The sequence below is a fragment of the Cydia fagiglandana genome, chromosome 8 (genome assembly GCF_963556715.1).
Source record: "Cydia fagiglandana chromosome 8, ilCydFagi1.1, whole genome shotgun sequence".
NCBI lineage: Eukaryota > Metazoa > Arthropoda > Insecta > Lepidoptera > Tortricidae > Cydia > Cydia fagiglandana.
In genome coordinates, this window is record NC_085939.1 from 3,112,130 (window position 1) to 3,131,371 (window position 19,242).

General features: G+C 38.8%; 1 protein-coding gene across 1 annotated transcript; it reads right to left on the reverse strand.

The window, feature by feature from the left end:
* Nucleotides 1-7,673: 7,673 nt before the first annotated feature.
* On the reverse strand, nucleotides 7,674-15,199 carry LOC134666990 (lipase member I-like). Its single transcript, XM_063524300.1, has 8 exons — nucleotides 15,094-15,199; nucleotides 14,621-14,690; nucleotides 12,118-12,263; nucleotides 11,000-11,104; nucleotides 9,891-10,037; nucleotides 9,154-9,349; nucleotides 8,317-8,463; nucleotides 7,674-7,782 (listed from the first exon to the last, which is right to left on the reverse strand). Exons 1-8 carry the CDS (start codon nucleotides 15,149-15,151, stop codon nucleotides 7,725-7,727), a joined length of 927 nt encoding a protein of 308 aa, XP_063380370.1. The 5' UTR covers nucleotides 15,152-15,199; the 3' UTR covers nucleotides 7,674-7,724.
* Between the last annotated feature and the right edge of the window lie 4,043 nt (nucleotides 15,200-19,242).

Here is a 19,242-nt window from a genome sequence, read left to right on the forward strand (position 1 = left end):
CAAAATCTCACTGTCATTACATGATTTTGTTGTTGTGTGCGTGACTTCAACTATCGTGCTCATACCTTTACATTCAATTGTTGAGGATATGTTCTGGAATAGACGTATTAGGTTAGACTCCATATCACCTATTTCTTATTCATTGACATTGCCTGGCCACCGAATCGCTAACTACTGCCATATGTTTAGCTTAAGCATAGACAAGAGAAAGCATGCAGTCTAATATATATTAGCCAAAAAAGTTATATATCCGAACTTAATATAAGGTGCTAACAAATTAGCTACCAATATTTTTACAGCTGATAATACTCGACTCCTGGAGTATATTTAAGTATGAAACATTTAGGTTTTATGATGTTTTTTGAGAAAATTGGAAAACAAATTTGCTACGTAAAAACACCCTGTTAATGAGATAATTAAATGAGACCTCTTTTTAACTGGCCACTTCACGTTGATAAATGAAATGACACGTTGATGATAATGACATTTAACACAAACAATTGTTGGCAAAACAGAAAGTGTTAAACATCTTGTCAGTTAAATCATAGACAAATATAGTAAGCATAGAGTGCTCACTCCATACATCAGTTTTGGTACCAAAAAGACTATTATTTTCGTAATTGACATTTAGCATCGAGTAGCGGAATTATCAGTACCGTAACTTGATACTAGATGTCTCAAATGTCGCGACTCACGAAAATTGTATTGAACAACTATTTACAACTAATATTAAAGCAGAAGGAGTTGAAAATAAGTTCCAGTTAATCCTTGTTTAATATTCGCTGAAAGTTGTTGAGCATTAGACTTTTCGGTCGGTGCAACATCTATTGTCAAGTAGCAGTACTGATAATTCCGTTACTCGATACTAATGTTGACTACGAAAAGAATAGTATTTTTGGTACCAAAACTGATGTGTGGAGTGAGCATGAGCACTCTATGTATTTTTTCTTTATGTGGTTAAATGCACGTAATGATTATTTTTAATTAATTTTATTAATATAATTTTAATTTATTTTTTTGTTCGGTAAATAAAACAAAAATATGATATGAAAAGTTTTCTTGATTTCTATTTAAAGTTAACTGTTTTTATATAAAGTACCATCTCTTAAAATATCGATACCTACAGCTTGGAAAAAAAGAGTAGAAATTAAAAAGTGGCAACATTGTAGTGTCGTCCCTTTCAAATCAATTTATATAAGAAAACGGGACGACACTACAGTGTTGCCACTTTTTAATTTCTACTCTTTTTTGCCAAGCTGTAATTTGTTAGCACCTTATATAAAAGCAATAAATTCCCGATCAAACTAATCTGCATAGCATTTGCAACGACAACGTGTGTAAATATCATCGTTAATGTCAAATTTCTATGAAAATATGACGTTTATATTATAATAACACTCCCTCACTTTGTTCTGTTCAAATCGGTGCAAAGTTAGCTTAGACAGACTCTAGTATCTAACAAGGTCACGCCGATGCCACGGCGATAGCGCAGTGTCGGCAGCGGCGACGCGAAAAATTTGGCGGCGGCGGCGGCGCGAAAATTTTGATGGCGGCGGCGGCGCGCCGGCGCGGCGCTCATATTTCATATGGAAATGTTTTCGGGGGTTAATTCTTTTCATTAATTCATTCATTAACCTCGTGCTTTGAAACGGTCGCAATTTCGAACCACTTGCTACGCTCGTGGTTAAATTATGAAATATTTCGCTTGTACTGCGATCAATATTAGCATGAGGACTTAACAACAACTTTAACCTCTTGTCGCAAAGTTTTTGGTTACTCTTTGATCAAGTGCAATGAATACCGGTATTAAATACGATAACCATTACCGGTATACTGAATACCTGTTATTATTGAGGTATTAATGAATACCGGTATTTCATTATGTCAATTAGTGTAGTTTAGCGATAAAGACAAAAACGGAATGACAGCAATACCTCTAATTCGAATATAGGTATAACATTTTAACCGGTATTCGTTTGACAGTTTATATACAGGTATTTAATAAAACCGGTTATACGGTCCCTGCCCTCGACTCGCACTTGGCTGATTTTGGAGTGGCTGTGACCACAACCTTTTTTGAGGGCTGGATCCGCGCCTGAGCCGATAGGAAAAAGCTTTATGTCTGCGCAATAAGAGCGAAAATGTTGTCGTTCGGCTCGGCTCGCATCGGCCGGCGCCAGCCGACGAGTCGACGGCTTTTTCGCTCTTATTGCGCAGATATAAAGCTTTTTCCTGTCGGCTTTTGCCGAATGCGCGTCGACTAAGGGTCTCCCTTAGTCGTGAAACCCCGAGGCGACCCGTTCTTAATATATTTATCATGTCTGCGTCTCACGGAAGTTTTGTTTTGGAAGTTTTGTTTTGTTACTTACTGTGAAAGTTGCCATCCACGATACAATTTAAAAGTAACTGTACTTATACCTACATTACCTACACACAACCTTACTATACATATTTAGTTATGGTCCAAAGGGCTATAACCGCGAAAATCGAAGTTCGCAAATTACGGGCATTTTTCTCTGTCACTCTAATTACACCTTCATTGGAGTAAAAGAGAAAGATCCCCACTTTTGTTACGGTTACGTTACGGAACCGTTACGGTTGACGTCTACAGCAAAGTATAAAAGCCAATGCGACCAACGTCTTGATTTTATCAACGTATTTTGATAAATATTTACCTAGTATTGGAAGGTTGTAAACATGCCACTTAAGATTATGGTAACATGAAGATAAAAGATTGGATTACTATTCGAATTCACGTTCTATTAATATTTAAGTATTTGCGTCGACAGAACAAGTGTTTGATAACACGTGTTTTGTATCTATGCCGATTTGCCGATAAATAATACGAGTTTTCACCACACCAGCTCGGAAAGGCTTACTTGGCACTTCAAAACTGATAGCAAATCTGCATTTTATTCACATGTGAGGCAAAGTAATCAAATGCAAATTTTGAGTTGTTTTCTCATGTTTGCTGGTAGAATTAACTTTTAAATGATGATTTTGGATGATAAGTATTTAATAACATTCATTATGATTTGATTTGTTTTGATTTTGTTTGATATTTTACATGTAATATCTGCTTTAGGTTGGTGTGGTAAAAATGAATTAGTTGCCGTATTCTCGCGCAACCAGTGCCGGATTTAGACATTTGCCGCCCGTAGGCTATGCCGATTTTGCCGCCCCTATCCGCCTCGCTTATAGGTTTTTTAAAGTACTTTCCTGTCAGAGGAGTTTAATTTTATAGTACAACACACCATAGCCATATTAAAATACATATAAGGTAACGTCACAAATGTCACATTCTAGATACAGATTTATATGGGCCGTTTTTGTCACTCAATCAATGACGATGCAACCTCTTTATATTTGCCTGATCTGATCGGTGACCGGTGGGTACCGCTGGGTTTTGGCCATTGAGAATCAAGGTGAGGCATTGGCAGTCAGGCTGGATATAGCTAAGGAGTTCGGTCGGGTCTGGCATTGAGTCTGCTCGAAAGACTATGCCATACAAATGGATCGCTAGCTTTTTATCCGGTAGACGCATATGAGCCGTATAGTAGACGGTACCCTAGTAGCATTTTCGTTGGGGCCCACGGTGCCAACGGTAGGGAAAACGTTGGGATGAGGTTCGTTCCGTAGCCAACATTAATTTTGTATTGGCCCACCATCGCATTTACCAACATTCGCTGTGGCACAGATGCCCAACAATGGGCCTTTGTGTATTTTGGTACCGTTGGCTAAGCAACGATAATATTCGTTGGCCCAATGATGACATATATCGCATTTACCAACATTGGCAGTAGCAGTGATGCCCAACAATGGGCCTTTGTGTATTTTGCTACCGTTCGCTAAACAACGATAACATTCGTTGGCCCAATGGTGACGAATACCGCATTTACCAACATTGGCTGTGGCATTGATGCCCAACAATGGGCCTTTGTGTATTTTGGTAACGTTGGCTAGTCAACGATATCATCCGATGACCCAATGATGACAAATATCGCATTTACCAACATTGGCTGTGGCACTGATGCCCAACAATGGGCCTTTGTTTATTTTGGTAACGTTGGCTAATCGACGATATCATCCGATGGCCCAATGACGACAAATATCGCATTTACCAACATTGGCTGTAGCATTGATGCCCAGCATGGGCCTTTGTGTATTTTGGTAACGTTGGCTAATCAACGATATCATCCGATGGCCCAATGATGACAAAAATCGCATTTACCAACATTGGCTGTGGCACTGATGCCCAACAACGGGCCTTTGTTTATTTTGGTAACGTTGGCTAATCAACGATATCATCCGATGGCCCAATGACGACAAATATGGCATTTACCAACATTGACTGTAGCATTGATGCCCAACAATGGGCCTTTGTGTATTTTGGTAACGTTGGCTAATCAACGATATCATCCGATGGCCCAATGATGACAAAAATTGCATTTACCAACATTGGCTGTGGCACTGATACCCAACAGTGGGCCTTTGTTTATTTTGGTAACGTTGGCTAATCAACGATATCATCCGATGGCCCAATGACGACAAATATCGCATTTACCAACATTGGCTGTAGCATTGATACCCAACAGTGGGCCTTTGTTTATTTTGGTAACGTTGGCTAATCAACGATATCATCCGATGGCCCAATGACGACAAATATCGCATTTACCAACATTGGCTGTAGCATTGATACCCAACAACGGGCCTTTGTTTATTTTGGTAACGTTGGCTAATCAACGATATCATCCGATAGCCCAATGACGACAAATATGGCATTTACCAACATTGACTGTAGCATTGATGCCCAACAATGGGCCTTTGTTTATTTTGGTAACGTTGGCTAATCAACGATATCATCCGATGGCCCAATGATGACAAAAATCGCATTTACCAACATTGGCTGTGGCACTGATGCCCAACAATGGGCCTTTGTTTATTTTGGTAACGTTGGCTATTCAACGATATCATCCGATGGCCCAATGATGACAAATATCGTATTTACCAACATTGGCTGTGGCACTGACGCCTAACAATGGGCCTTTGTGTATTTTGGTACCGGTGGCTAAACAACGATAACATTCGTTGGCCCAGTGAGCACAAATATCGCATTTACCAACAATGGCTGTGGTACTGATGCCCAACAATACCAGTTGAGTTTGCTTGTGGCGTCACTAGATGGCGTTACTGTCTCCAAACATCGAAGTTATAGTTATTTTCTCGATTATTCCGGATATAATCATAATATTTTTTAAAAGTAACTTATAAATCTAGTAGCTATAACTATAAAATTTACACATAAATTTAAAAAATTGTATTTTACCAACATTTTCTCAATTTAAATCTCAAAAAACATAAATCTCGCTTACGAAGTTTCGAAGTGCGGTTAGTATATATACAATTTAGAGTGTATAGTAAGTGTACTTGCTTCGGCAGTACATATACTAAAATTGGAACGATACAGAGAAGATTAACAACAACTGCTGCCTAGGGCCTTCATGTGGATACAACCAATGCCTACCGTAGTGTAATAGTAATATTTATCAGCAAAGGCCCAACGTCGTATTACACAACCACTTAACGTAGGGTAACTGTAGGACTCGTAAACAAAAGCCCATTACATAATAGACTGTAGGCACACTATAAATTACACAACCTACGGTGGTATTGTAAGAATCCTACACAAGGCCCAACGTTAAAGTTACAATGTTGGCCCTTTGTGGGACAAGCTGTGTTGGGCCTTCAATCTGGTGCACGACTACCTACCGACCTACCTGACTTGCCCTTGGGTAATTGTTGAATTTGTAAACAGAAGCACAACGAAAAAATTTCACTTTTTTATATTTTTGCAGTTGGCCCTACAGCAAGCCATACGGCCAAATGTAACAATTAACCAACCATCAAACAAATGTGTATAGGCCCAACCACGGCCCAACCAAAACCACCACCGTTGAATAATTGTATGATTTACTTAAATAGGCCCAACGAAAAAATTACTCTAATGGCCCTCTGTTGGGAATCTTCGGGAGGGCCTTTGTCGAGGGCCCTCCAGCAAATCGTACGGCCAAATGTAACAATTAACCAACCATCAAACAAATGTGTATAGGCCCAACCAAAACCACCACCGTTGAATAATTGTATGATTTATTTAAATAGGCCCAACGAAAAAATTACTCTTATGGCCCTCTGTTGGGAATCTTCGGGAGGGCCTTTGTCGAGGGCCCTCCAGCAAATCGTACGGCCAAATATAACGGTTGCCCAACTAATACGTAAACAAAGGCCCAACAAAATCCCTACAAGAAAATGCTATTAGGGTAGCTGCTCCGATAGCGTGGACATTACCGCTGGCGTTCTACTAGGTTCTGTGCTATCATTCAATGATATGGTCAGATGGGTCACAATAAAATGTAGTTGGATAAACGAAAACGCGAGCGTAGCGAGCGCGAAATTTTTTCGAGAAAATAGTACGTAGGTAAATTTTTAGGATTACGTACTTCAAAAGGAAAAAAAACGGAACCCATAATACCAGGAAGATACAAGAATCGACGACCATCCCAAATTTACAATGTATAGTTCGTTTTTTTAGCATTAGAAAGAACTTGCAAGAAGGTAAGCGATCTTGACATGTCTTTTAATTGAAAAACGCTTTATAAAAATATAAAACTATTACTTATGAAAGCAGAAGAATATAAATGATCGTATTAGATTAATGATTGTTACATATTTGCCGTAACTTATTTATAAAATGTGTTTTTCAATTAAAATACACATCAAGATTGTTTACCTAATTTGTAATGCTAAAAAAAACGAAGTATAGTCAGATGGGTCACAGATAATGTAGGTACTTAAATGGAAACGCGAGCGCAGCGAGCGCGAAATTTTTTCGAGAAAATGGTAGGTGGGTAGGTACATTTTTAGGGTTCCGTACTTCAAAAAGGTCTTGACATGACAGAGGGCGGCAAAATCGACAAATTATGCTTGTTATTTAAATTTTACAAATAAATTCTGGTCTACCCTATCTGAACAGCACATAAAATATTGTTTTGACCCAAATTTGCCGCCCCCTTAAATCTGCCTCCCTAGGCTTCAGCCTACTCAGCCTAGTGGTAAATCCGGCACTGCGCGCAACAAATGCTAAGTACCTAAATGTGCCAAATAAGTAAAGTCTATAGTAGGTATATTTTTATTTTGGAAATTTTTATGTTATTTTTACTCCGATTCACAAGCTCTATCGGCCTGGTGTTTCGGAGGTTCCGGGGCAAACTGCCGAAACCGACATAAGACCAGACGATTCAACGGAGCCACGCCGCCAAAATAGTGTTTGAATGAAATTTTAAAATAATTAAATATTAAATGAACTTGTTGAATTGACCCAACAATGTACCTACCGCGAATTGTTACTGGCAGGTAACAATTGTCACAGGGGTGAGTGGTGAGACTGGGGCCAGTCATTACGTAGGTAATAATGATGATATATATGACATTAAAGCTCTCCAAGGGGCCTCTACGTGTTGGATCTGTGTCCCCAGCACGCAAGCCTATCAAAAAACCGGGATTATAGGCCCGTGATATCCAAGGAGATACAAAAAGATGATATACATAACTCACGCGATTGTCATGAAAAAATGTGCAGTCTATCAGACAAATTAATAAATAAAACAAATATAACACAAGTCAAATTGTATATTATGAAGGATTCAAAGGCTGTTATCACAGAAGAGTCAGCCCTGGGAGAAGGGGGATTGGGCGTTGACGGGCACGTAGAAGAATCCCCAATTACTGAAAGCAATACAATATATTATAATGGAATATTATTAAAATTCCTCTGAAATTTTCTGATTATAAATATTAAGTCTTTGTCGGCGTTTTGAGTTTACTTTGGTCTAAAAATAACCCACCTTTCTATAAGTAGCCGATCGTGAAGGGGTGCCTATCAAATTATTAAAAACAATAGATAGGAGTGACAGTTAATTAAGAATACTTAATTGAGAGCAATCTGAGGGCCTTAGCCAATATGACAATTGTATAACGACAAACGCCATACGAAAAGATGGCAGGTGCTACGAAAAGTCACGTGACTATTTCTACACATTAGTTTAAAAGTTTCGATTGAAGTTTTCTAACAACAATTGTTATATTGGCTAGGCCCCCAGATAACATGACACTACCGAAAATACAATTTCGGCGCGGCTGAAACGTTAGGCAGTTTTTTTGGCCGAAACCAAATTGTAGGTCGAAACATGATTTTTATGTCGAAAACTGCCGAAACCGAAACTTCGATCGTACACTTATCTATTCTGTGGTCATACTCACCCCGTCTTATCAGTCAGGCCTCCCATAGGCAGTGTATCCTCGGGGTTGCAGTTGATAGGCAAGATAATGTCCGAGTCGAAATCACCCTCGCAGCGGGACCCCGCGAAGCCTCCAGAAACAATCGACTCCGCGAAGTATAGGAAGGACCTAGAGACAGATTTTATGTAACTCCTACTGTCTCCTTTATACTTAGGGCATACTGAAAATTCCTGGACTGGCCACTTAGAAAAAATAAGTCGTCTCATATATCAGAATCCAGAAACTTTTAGTATGGCCCACGTATATTGATATATTGTTTACGTCGAAATAAATCAGGTTTAGAAACAGATGAAGTCTTTTTTTTACTATTTTTTTTAAATTCCTGCTTCGAAAATCTGTGTGACTTCAAACTCCACTTCTTAAATAGGTAAATGTACACACATAATTAAATGTAACCCATCCGAAATTATTACGTAATAGATACAACTCTGGAGAGGAGGATACATCCGTAAACTATAAATCAAGCGTTCGGCGATAAACTAAACGTTGCCTGGTTTATCCTTAAATTAAACGTTGACTTTGATTCATCGAACGTTGTTAAATAGTCCGTTTAAGGAAATTTCGCGTGCAATTTAATATAGATCAGAATAATTTAGGGTTAATTTAATTAATTATAAAGGGTTAGTTTATTTTATTATAGGGGTAATTCAGGGTAGGGGTGGAAAGAAGCTTCTGTTATTCACGTAGCTCCAATAGGAATACGCTGCTACGCGTCGTAAGCGCCAACCGCCATCTTACTGGAACTTGAACCGTACTTGCAAGTGTGTACTAAAGGTACTTGTACGGTATGTAATTCACCTGTCACGGCTGCACTCCCAGTCGACGATGTCGCACCCCGGCTGTGAGAAGCCACCGTTGGGATAGAAGTCGGAGTGAGCCACGGGCTCGTGCGTGCCGCTGCCGAACGCGTCGGTGTGGATGGCCTCCGTGTAGGCCCCGTCGGTGGAGAAGAACTGGTTGGTCCCGTTGAAGCCGTGACGGGTCGGGGCCAGGGCTGAAAGATAACATTATTTTACCCCGGAAGTTAAAACCGTAATATGGACGAAAAAAAAGAGTTCTGAGATATGTATTTATTCTGATTTGATTACTATTTACAAAGACTTCTTTAGTTCTTGATTACCTCAAGGCCCAAGGTCCTACCTTAAGAGATACTCTTAAGTTCGATGAAATTTGTATTCAATTGGAACAGTGTCACTTTTGCTTTGTTACGTTCAATTTTTCAATAACGCAAAATCAAGTCTATTTGCTAAATTATAGGTTCAAATTTCAGTGGTAAATTTTGGATTTTTCATTTGTAGGTTGGGCCTTATGCGAATTGGGAGGATAGTTTTTCGATAAAATTAAAAGGTCAAGTATAGTTAGTTGCACTCACAGATCTAAAATGACGTACGCTTAAGTATCTACATTCTTAATAGATGTGGTTACACTTTTTGTCACTTCAATCAAAGTCGGTGCCGAGTTTGCTTAGAACATTATACAGACTCTGGATAATATTATTTTTAAGAACACGTGTGTTTATTTGTTTAATGTCTTACCAGTAATGAAAGGAATTAGACTGTTGAGGTTTCTGCCGACGATGCCGCCGAGGTGGGCACCGACTTCGAACCCAATGATGTGGTACTGGTCAATAGTAGCGCCGGTCTCGAGATTCAGCCACACGATGAAACGGGCTATGCTTTCAGCTGGGGACAAGGTATTTATTATTAATAACACACTTATATACCAACCTACTAAATTATTATCAAGAATATCATAATATATAGAAATATTTATGGTAGCCACTTTACAAATGTCAAATTGTATGTTGCCTTTTCTTTTTTTGCCTTTTGTTATTGTTTGTGTCACAAATGCTGGTCACAAAGCATTGTAAGTTGTGATTGAATATCTATCTAGGTAAATATATTTACTTCGCTTGTAACTAAGTAACAATGTAATAAAATCTTGCAAGCTGATTCTTGTATTTCTACGATGTGTATAATTGTATATAGTTAAGTACACACATTATATCTTGTTGTACAGTCACCTGCAATAACTTGTTATACAACGAAGGCCGCAAAAATATGCGACACGCTCTTATGGCACTATCAAATATTTTTGCGGGCTTCGAAGAGTAACATATTATTGCATTGCAGGTGACTGTACCTAAAGTTCTAGAAACCGTTCAAGCTAACTAAACGTTGACATGGACGATGTCGCTGTCAATTTGCTTTGCAATTAGAACGTTGCCGACTGTACTGTTGCAGGAAATGTCAAAATCAAGGTTAATACTTGGAATACTGACAATCCTGCTTCCTGTAGCAATATTACAGCAGTAACGCTGGAGCGGTCTGATTCCGGATGTAACCTTTTAGGGTTGATTTAGACGGCGCGCGAACTCGCATGCGGTTTTAGTTACATTGCGGACTGTTGATTACGTCCAATTCAACCGACCGATCAAAAACCGCAATGTAATGAAACTCGCATGCGAGTTCTCGCATCGTCTAAATGAGCCCTTCTCCATGTCATCAGTGGGCCTACCGCGAACCACGTTGGACGTGTTGCCTCTCTGTTGCACTTGTAAATTCGTACGTATGTGTGACAGGGAGGCAACACGTCGAACGTGGTTCGCAGTAGGCTCTCTGAGTGATCTTTTGGAGGAGCTTACCGCAAAGTGGCACGTTGTGGCTGATGAGTACATTGTAGTCGGTGGTGCCGGCGCCGGCGCTCCAGTCCACGGCGATCAGGTTCACGTCTGCGGCTGCGATGATGGCTGAAAACACGTGTTAAAAAAAATCCAGTAACAAACTATTTTTAACGAAAGTCAAGAAATCAGGTTTCAAATCGATGAAATTACTAAATAAAGACCTTACCGTGGGGCCCTGGAGCCTAAGTCAATTCGTGTCAAATGACCTATAATATTTATTTATTTATTATTTATTTATTTAAGACCTCATGATTGCTGTTCACCTTGCAACGTGATATAGTAACATTGCTTTAATAAGGGATAATCCGTAATAATAATATTTTAAGTATTTTATAATTTTTGAAGTCGGCGAAAAAAATTACGAAGGTATCTGGTTGTTTGCTACCGGTATGGTTTAACCCACTTATGATTAGATTTTGCTCGTGTCATATCTAGATATATATAATATATATAAATTATACCTACATAACCTTATCAAATTGTTAAATCAGAATCGGCCTCTAGTTTACACTACATATTTTCATCTAGTTTCACAAGGGGGTCTTTTTGTTTGACATAAAGTTTGAAGTCATAATGTATTTTTTGTTTATTATCATATTAGTTATAATTCTGAAACCGTTAACTTTTCAGGATTTTCGTAAGGTTATCCTGTAGGTTAGGTTTGTTTTATGGCAATCCTGAAAAGTTACGCGTTTGTGAGAAAAACAAATTATAACTAACAATAATTCGGACAAACAATACATTACTTAAAACTTTTTGGGAAACAATGAGACCCTTTCACTAGATGGTCATGCTTCCGTGACTTCCACTCTAGATAGCTACGACTACACAGGGACCCGATTTTTTAATTTCGACCACTCGATTTCGTGTATTTCAAAAATTTATATCTCCACTACTAGGCATTTAAATTCTTCTAATAGAATTGAAATCGAGTGGTCAATATAGATTCCAAATTTCGATCGCTCGTATTTCTAAAATTGGATTTACGCCGTTTTCCACCGATTTTCGAGTGAAGAAATCGAGCGATCGAAATTCAAAAATCGGCCCCCAGGTGAAAGAGAAGTTTTGTAATCGGTTACCAGGGACGAGAGCCACGTTGGAGGCGGAAAGGGCGGTGGAGTCCCAGCCGTGGATGAGGACGACGGTGCGGCGGGCCGGGTCGAAGTTGGCTCCGATCAGAGTCGAGTAACCGAGGACCATGGGCTGGCTGATGGTTGGGTTTTGTCTGTAAAGTGTTTATTATAATTTAGTCAATTATTACCTTAACACGGGTTCAAACATCGTATTGTAGTGTTTTGGTCGGCAATGGCTACATCCAAGTTACCGACCAAGAATTAAGTTCATCACCTTATCCGATTCCTGTAACTAAAACTCGTACAGTCACTGTGTGCTACAACATTACTACAGTGTCCCACAGTAAATCACCACTGGATCACGCTTTAGAATACCTGAACGTGCTCCTCGTATCAAGTGATTTTGCTAATACATAGTTCTGTGAGGCGATATGGATAGACGTGAATCTTCTACTTTGTTAATTTTCATTATTTTCTCCTAGTTGTACATCTGTATGTTTTTTAACTCTATGTATTTTTTTTTTATTTTTTTTTTTATTATGAATGGGCTTACTCATGGCCACAGACTAGCCGAGGCGTAGACGTGGCCTACGATGGAGCGAGCTCGCCCAGAAGGTGCCTGTTCACTCTTGATTTGAAGGTTGGTTTATTTTAAACAAATGATCAAATTATCCCGGAACCGAAACGGTAAGTGTAATACGCGTGTGGGCTGGGCTGTTAGCTTGTTTATGCGTATGTTCAAACGAATGAAATATGAATATGCCCAAATGTCACCAAAACTGTTCGATAGATTTAGTTGCAGGAGTACGTTTAAAATAATTTTTAAGAAAAAAAAACCGACTTCTATGGGGCCCGGTGAAAGATTATGGTAGATGGTGCACTATGTAGAAAAGGAGGTAAAACCAGTACTTTCTAGTAGCATTTCGTTTCCGTAAGGGTCGTAGTTCTAGCCTAACCTAACCCACTTCTCTGATAGCAGTTCGGTTCTGTGAGGATCGCAGTTCGAACCTAATCAAACCCACTTCTCTAGTAGCATTTCGTTTCTTCTTCTTCTTTTCGTGTCGAGGTTCCATTTTTTATACGATGGATTTCGTTTCTGTAAGACTCGCAGTTCTAACCAAACCTAACCCACTTTTGTTCGGTTCTGTGAGGATCGCAGTTCAAACCTAACCTAACCCACTTAATGGCGCATGCGGTGCGGTGTACGGGAGGGGTTTGGCATCATCATACCCACATTTTATGGTAGGTAATCATAGTGGTTTATTTAGTTTAGGTATCATAGTGGTTTCCGGGTCAAGGTCCGGGTCTCTGAGTCAGAGTCCGGGTCCGAGTCCCGGTCCGAGTCCGGGTCCGGGTCCGAGTCCGGGTCCGAGTCCGGGTCCGAGTCCGGGTCCGAGTCCGGGTCCGAGTCCGAGTCCGAGTCCGGGTCCGAACCGGATCCGGGTATGAGTCCGGGTCCCAGTCCAAGTCAAAATCAAAATCACCAAACATGTACTATGCGTCGTTGAAGAGTTCTGTTCTGATCATCATCAGCAGTTCCACTTCATCAAATGCGACAGTTTTTAATGTAAATGCTTCATTTTATGATGAAAATACAAAAAATTCTATACGTATGCCTTTAAGATTTGAGGAGTTCCCTCGATTCCTTATGGATCCCATCATCAGAACTCGAGATTGACAGAAACGTGGCTTAAAAACTAAACTTGCTTAACAAACATAACGAAGAGGACAAATCGCCAAACGTGAACTATGCGTCGTTGAAGAGTTCCGTTCTGATCATCATCAGCAGTTCCACTTCATCAAATGCGACAGTTTTTAATGAAAATGCTTGATTTTCTGATGAAAATACAAAAATCTCTATACGCATCCCTTTAAAATTTGAGGAGTTCCCTCGATTTCTCATGGATCCCATCATCAGAACTCAAGCTTGACAAAATTGTGGCTTATAAACTTAACTTGCTTAACAAACATAACGAAGAGGACAAATCGCCAAAGGTGAACTATGCGTCGTTGAAGAGTTCCGTTCTGATCAAATGTCACGTTTTTGAATGTATATGCTTGATTTGTTGATAAAAACACAAAAATCACCATATGTATGCCTTTAAGATTTTTTAAGTTCCGTCGATTCCTCATGGATCCCATCATCAGAACTGGATTTTGACAGAAACGGGACCAATCTGTATGCATATACATACAATCAAAAAAATAATATTCAAAATCGGTCCAGTAATGACGGAGATATGGAGTAACAAACATAAAAAATAAAAAAAATAAAAATAAAAAACATACAACCGAATTGATAACCTCCTCCTTTGGGATTTGGAAGTCAGTTAAAAATATTTAAGTACCTACATCAAATCTTAGAAATTTGGCCAGGGGGCATAAAATTTTAAGCAATTAAACTTTTAGAGAAATAAAACAAATAGGTATTACTTTAAATGTGCAATAATCTAGATTCTACTATTTTTGTTAGCTTAGTGTAGGTACTTAATAACACCATTCGACTTACCTGGTGAATAGATGGTAGACATTTTCCGAATCGGGCAAGTAGGTCGTCTGGGCCGCCGTGCCCGAAAACACTGCAAAAGATGCATCTTATGATTACCATACTTGCTAAATATTAGGGACATCAATTTTATATTTTGGTAACTGAAAATATAGTTATAGGTAGGTAATAAAAATCAAAATACGAGTATATAAGAGAATTTCATACAATAGACGAGATATTTTAATGTATGTTATATGTTATATTATCTTATATCTGTGGGTTGAACATACTTTACTTACTTACCTACCTTGAATATACGTGTCGATTTATTTATCTCGACTCGTTGCGAATTACCTTTTCGCACGTGTATTTTACGTTTTACAGTACATATGGCCCTTTAAATTTTCTACATACGCACGTATATTGCTAGTTACCGCACTAGGGTGTTACTTTTCCAACACCATAATGTACTGTAAAAACTGAAATATTACTACCTGCGAATACAGCGCACAGAAAAACCACTAGAGATGAGGCCATGGTTCCAAATGACATAACAGTAGTGAAATCCGGGCCAGTGTCAGTTTTATATACAAATGTTATCAATTAAAATTTATTGCAGATTTACTTATCATCTTATCGGATTTCATTAACCGAAAGCCATACCTACATGTTCGATGCTTTTAGGTATAAAGTAACGGAATTGGAATAAACAATGTAATCTAAGCATGATGAGACCCCGTGTGCAATTTTAATGGTGCGTAACTGATATAGGTACGGATGCTTTTTAGGGTTCCGAACCAAAAAGATACAAAAGATAAAAAACTCAGACGGCGCGCAAACTCGCATGCGATTTTAATTTACATTGCAGTGCGGACCATTGAGGTTACAACAATTCAGCCGGCCGATTAAAAACCGCAATGTAATGAATTCGATCGGTCGGTCGAATTGGACGTAACCAACAGTCCGCAATGTAACTAAAATCGCATGCGAGTTTGCGCGCCTTCTAAATGAGCACTAAGTGAGCCCTTATAGTGCGTCCGTCTGTCCGCCCGTCTGTCTGTCACATATCTCAAGAACTACTTAAGCTATCGATTTGAAATTTGGAATATTTATGAGCAAAACGCTAACCCAGACATTGGAAGTGTTAATTTTTATTGTACATATTTTTATTCAATTATATGAAAAATGCTCCATATGAAGAGGGGGCAAAATTTTAAAGTCTATTTAGTTACTAGGTCAAGTGAAGTATCGTTTGAAAGAGCTCAAACTGTACATTTTAAAACAATTTAAAAAATGTATTTATATACGAAATAAAACAAATAATACCATTCCGCCCCCCTTATCCCCGAAGTTTAATGTTTTTTTAATTATGTAACATTATCATAAATATTACGGGAAAAATATAATCACGCCTCTATCTTGAAAACTTTTGTTTTAAAAATACCTACTTAATTTTGTATGAGGTTACAATTAAAACACCTTTTTAATAAAATAAAATTTGTTGAAACCAGTTCACGTGATAAAGAATTATCCCTGAAAAACCAACATACATACTGCCCGATTCGAACTTTAAGATACGTCAATTAATAGATCTAGAAACGATATGGATTAGATAAGTCAGTGTCTAAAGTGACCTTTTTGTTTGAAGAGACGTAACATTTGACACTGAAATATCTAATCCATATCGTTTCTAGATCTATTAACTGACGTATCTTAAAGTTCGAATCCGGTCTTGCATATTAGTAAGCCGATTTGCCGATAGATGGCGCTGCTTAGTTGTATAGTGCCTTCAGGGTCAAAACTGTCAAGTCTTTTGTGTTTAAAAAAGTCTTTTACCTATGATAGTTGAAAGTTTGTACGGAACCCTCGGTGCGCGAATTAAACGAACTCGTTTTTAACTTAACCTTTTTATTTCCTTTTGAGGTAAGGAGGGTTCCTTACCGACCGAAAAGGATATCGACGAATTTAGAGGAATCTCCTCTTTTTTTGAAGTCGGTAAAAAAACACGAGCGTTATCATTTTGAACACCTTTATACTAAGTCGATGGCAAACAAGCATACGGCCCGCCTGATGGTATAGCAGTCACCGTTACCGTAGTAGCCTATAACTCCAGAGGTTTTTTGTGCACAACACCTTGCCCGCTGATAAATTTTTGCTAATAACTATACTATATATATTCTTCTTCTTCCTGGCGTTATCCCGGCATTTTGCCACGGCTCATGGGAGCCTGGGGTCCGCTTGACAACTAATCCCATGATTTGACGTAGGCACTAGTTTTTACGAAAGCGACTGCCATCTGACCTTCCAACCCAGAGGGGAAACTAGGCCTTATTGGGATTAGTCCGGTTTCCTCACGATGTTTTCCTTCACCGAAAAGCGACTGGCAAATATCAAATGATAATTCGTACATAAGTTCCGAAAAACTCATTGGTACGAGCCGGGGTTTGAACCCGCGACCTCCGGATTGAAAGTCGCACGCTCTTACCGCTAGCTAGGCCACCAGCGCTTATTATAACTATACTATATATATTATACTTAGGTAATTAATTTTGGTAAATTAAAAGAAAGACCCCACTTAGTACCTAATTACTGCTTTTTACTTTAAATCCTTTTAATTTGCCGATTACAATTACCAAGTTATCATTTTATTATCATGTAATAAAAAGCATAAACATAATTTAATTACAGACGAAGAGCTAGCTTCGGAAAATTGCGTACGGGTTCTAAATGCAACAATAAAATAACTGCCTCTGGGTTTCAGGAGGCTAACGTTATTCTATTCGTTGTTTATCATTATGATAAAATATAGGATATTCTCCCCATAAACGAGACCTTTTCGCCACTTTTCAAGTAGGTGCCTACCGAAGTTTCACTAAAAAGTTTAACTGACCTGTCACTCTGAACTTCACCGATGATCAACTGGAGTGGTCATTTTTCTCATTTACATATAAGTACCGGCTATTTTCCGGAGCTAGCTCTTAGTCTATCACGCGTATTCGGGAAACGAGATAATCACAAGATCTAGAGACGATATAGAGATTAACTACATTTACATTAGATATCGACTAGATGTGACTTGGATATCTAAGTCATAACTTGTCGAAATCGTTCAAGAGGACCTCCAGAATCGCGGAAACGTCAAATTTGACATATCTATCTTACAAATATCTTTAAATTATCCATATCGTAACTTGTTGAAGTCTAGTAGAAATATAATTCATTTACGAGCCGTTAGTCTATTTACTATGTTTATGATAACACTCAAGACACAGTTGGTAGGTATCAGTGAACCTCATTTATGTTAATGATGATTATGTTGAATACGTTCGAAAATTAATCCTATATATATCTAATTTAATCCTATTTATAGGCATATATTTAATCCTATTTATATGTATAGGTATCAATTTTAATCCTTTAACCTGAGAAACATAATCCTTATACGGAAATAATAATAGGTTCAGTATATAATTACAACCACTAATAGTTGCCCTTGATCCATCAGATGTAGCTTCTTGTAGGTATAAGGGCAACCGTGGCTCACTCCGCGGTTTCGTCGCTTTGCTACAGGTAGCTAATAAAAGTAGATCCGTTCCACACCAATTTTGGTGGCTAGCCATAACCCGCGCGTGGCGCTGTCGCCACCTAGCGGCCATATCTGTCCTGATCGTAACAGACGCGTTTTGCTAGAGAGAGTGAGTCTTCTGTACCTAGGTATTTACTATTATTTATTCTGTGGTAAACGGCCCACCTTGTGAGGCGTCAAGCGAGAACGGGTCCCAATATGCAACACATTGTTATCGTTCCGTGTACCGGAGATCAACTTTTATTACCTACGGTTGTTAATAAAAAATCCCGCTGTAAGGCAGACAGACGGTCAGACAGCGTAAGCAGGCGTGTCTCACTCCGCGATTTCGTCGATTTGCTACAGGTAGCTAAAAGTACATCCGTTCGGCCCCAATGTTGGGGTTTACCATAAACCGCGCGTGGCGCTGTCGCCACCTAGCGGCCATGTCTGTGCTGATCGTAACAGACGCGTTTTGTTAGATAGTGAGTCTTCTGTACTTACTATTATTTATTCTGTGGCGTAAGTAATGTACTATTAAACAACGATTTTAACGTAATACTTACCTAATTTTATTAAAAGCCGGAAAAAACAAATACTAATCTTTAAAAATACATATAAGACTAGCTACTGGTTATTAATGTTATATTACCCCGAGATTACATGCCATATTATTGTATGTTATTAAAGTTATTAAAGTAGATTACCTAGTATGGAGATTATCCATTTTTAGGGTTCCATAACTTCCATAAGATTCAAGTGTCCGCCTATTACTATTAATTAGGTATGGGTATTTTACGGTAGGTTAAATGCCCAAGAGGGCATGCACACAACTAGCGCGGTGCGTGTTGTGTGTGACTCATCCGTAGGTACACAAAAAGAGATCGAAGTGTGCAAGATTTGTCTTTGACGTGTGTTTTTCTATGTACATATTTTTGTGTCGTCATTACAGATTGGATTTTGTACGTAGTGAGTGAGAAGTGTGACTGTGTGCACATTTCCTCCCACAAAAAATGGCAGAACGAAATTGTACGTTAATGTAGCTTGGGCTCCTCCCTTCCGACGTGTTGGAAGCCGG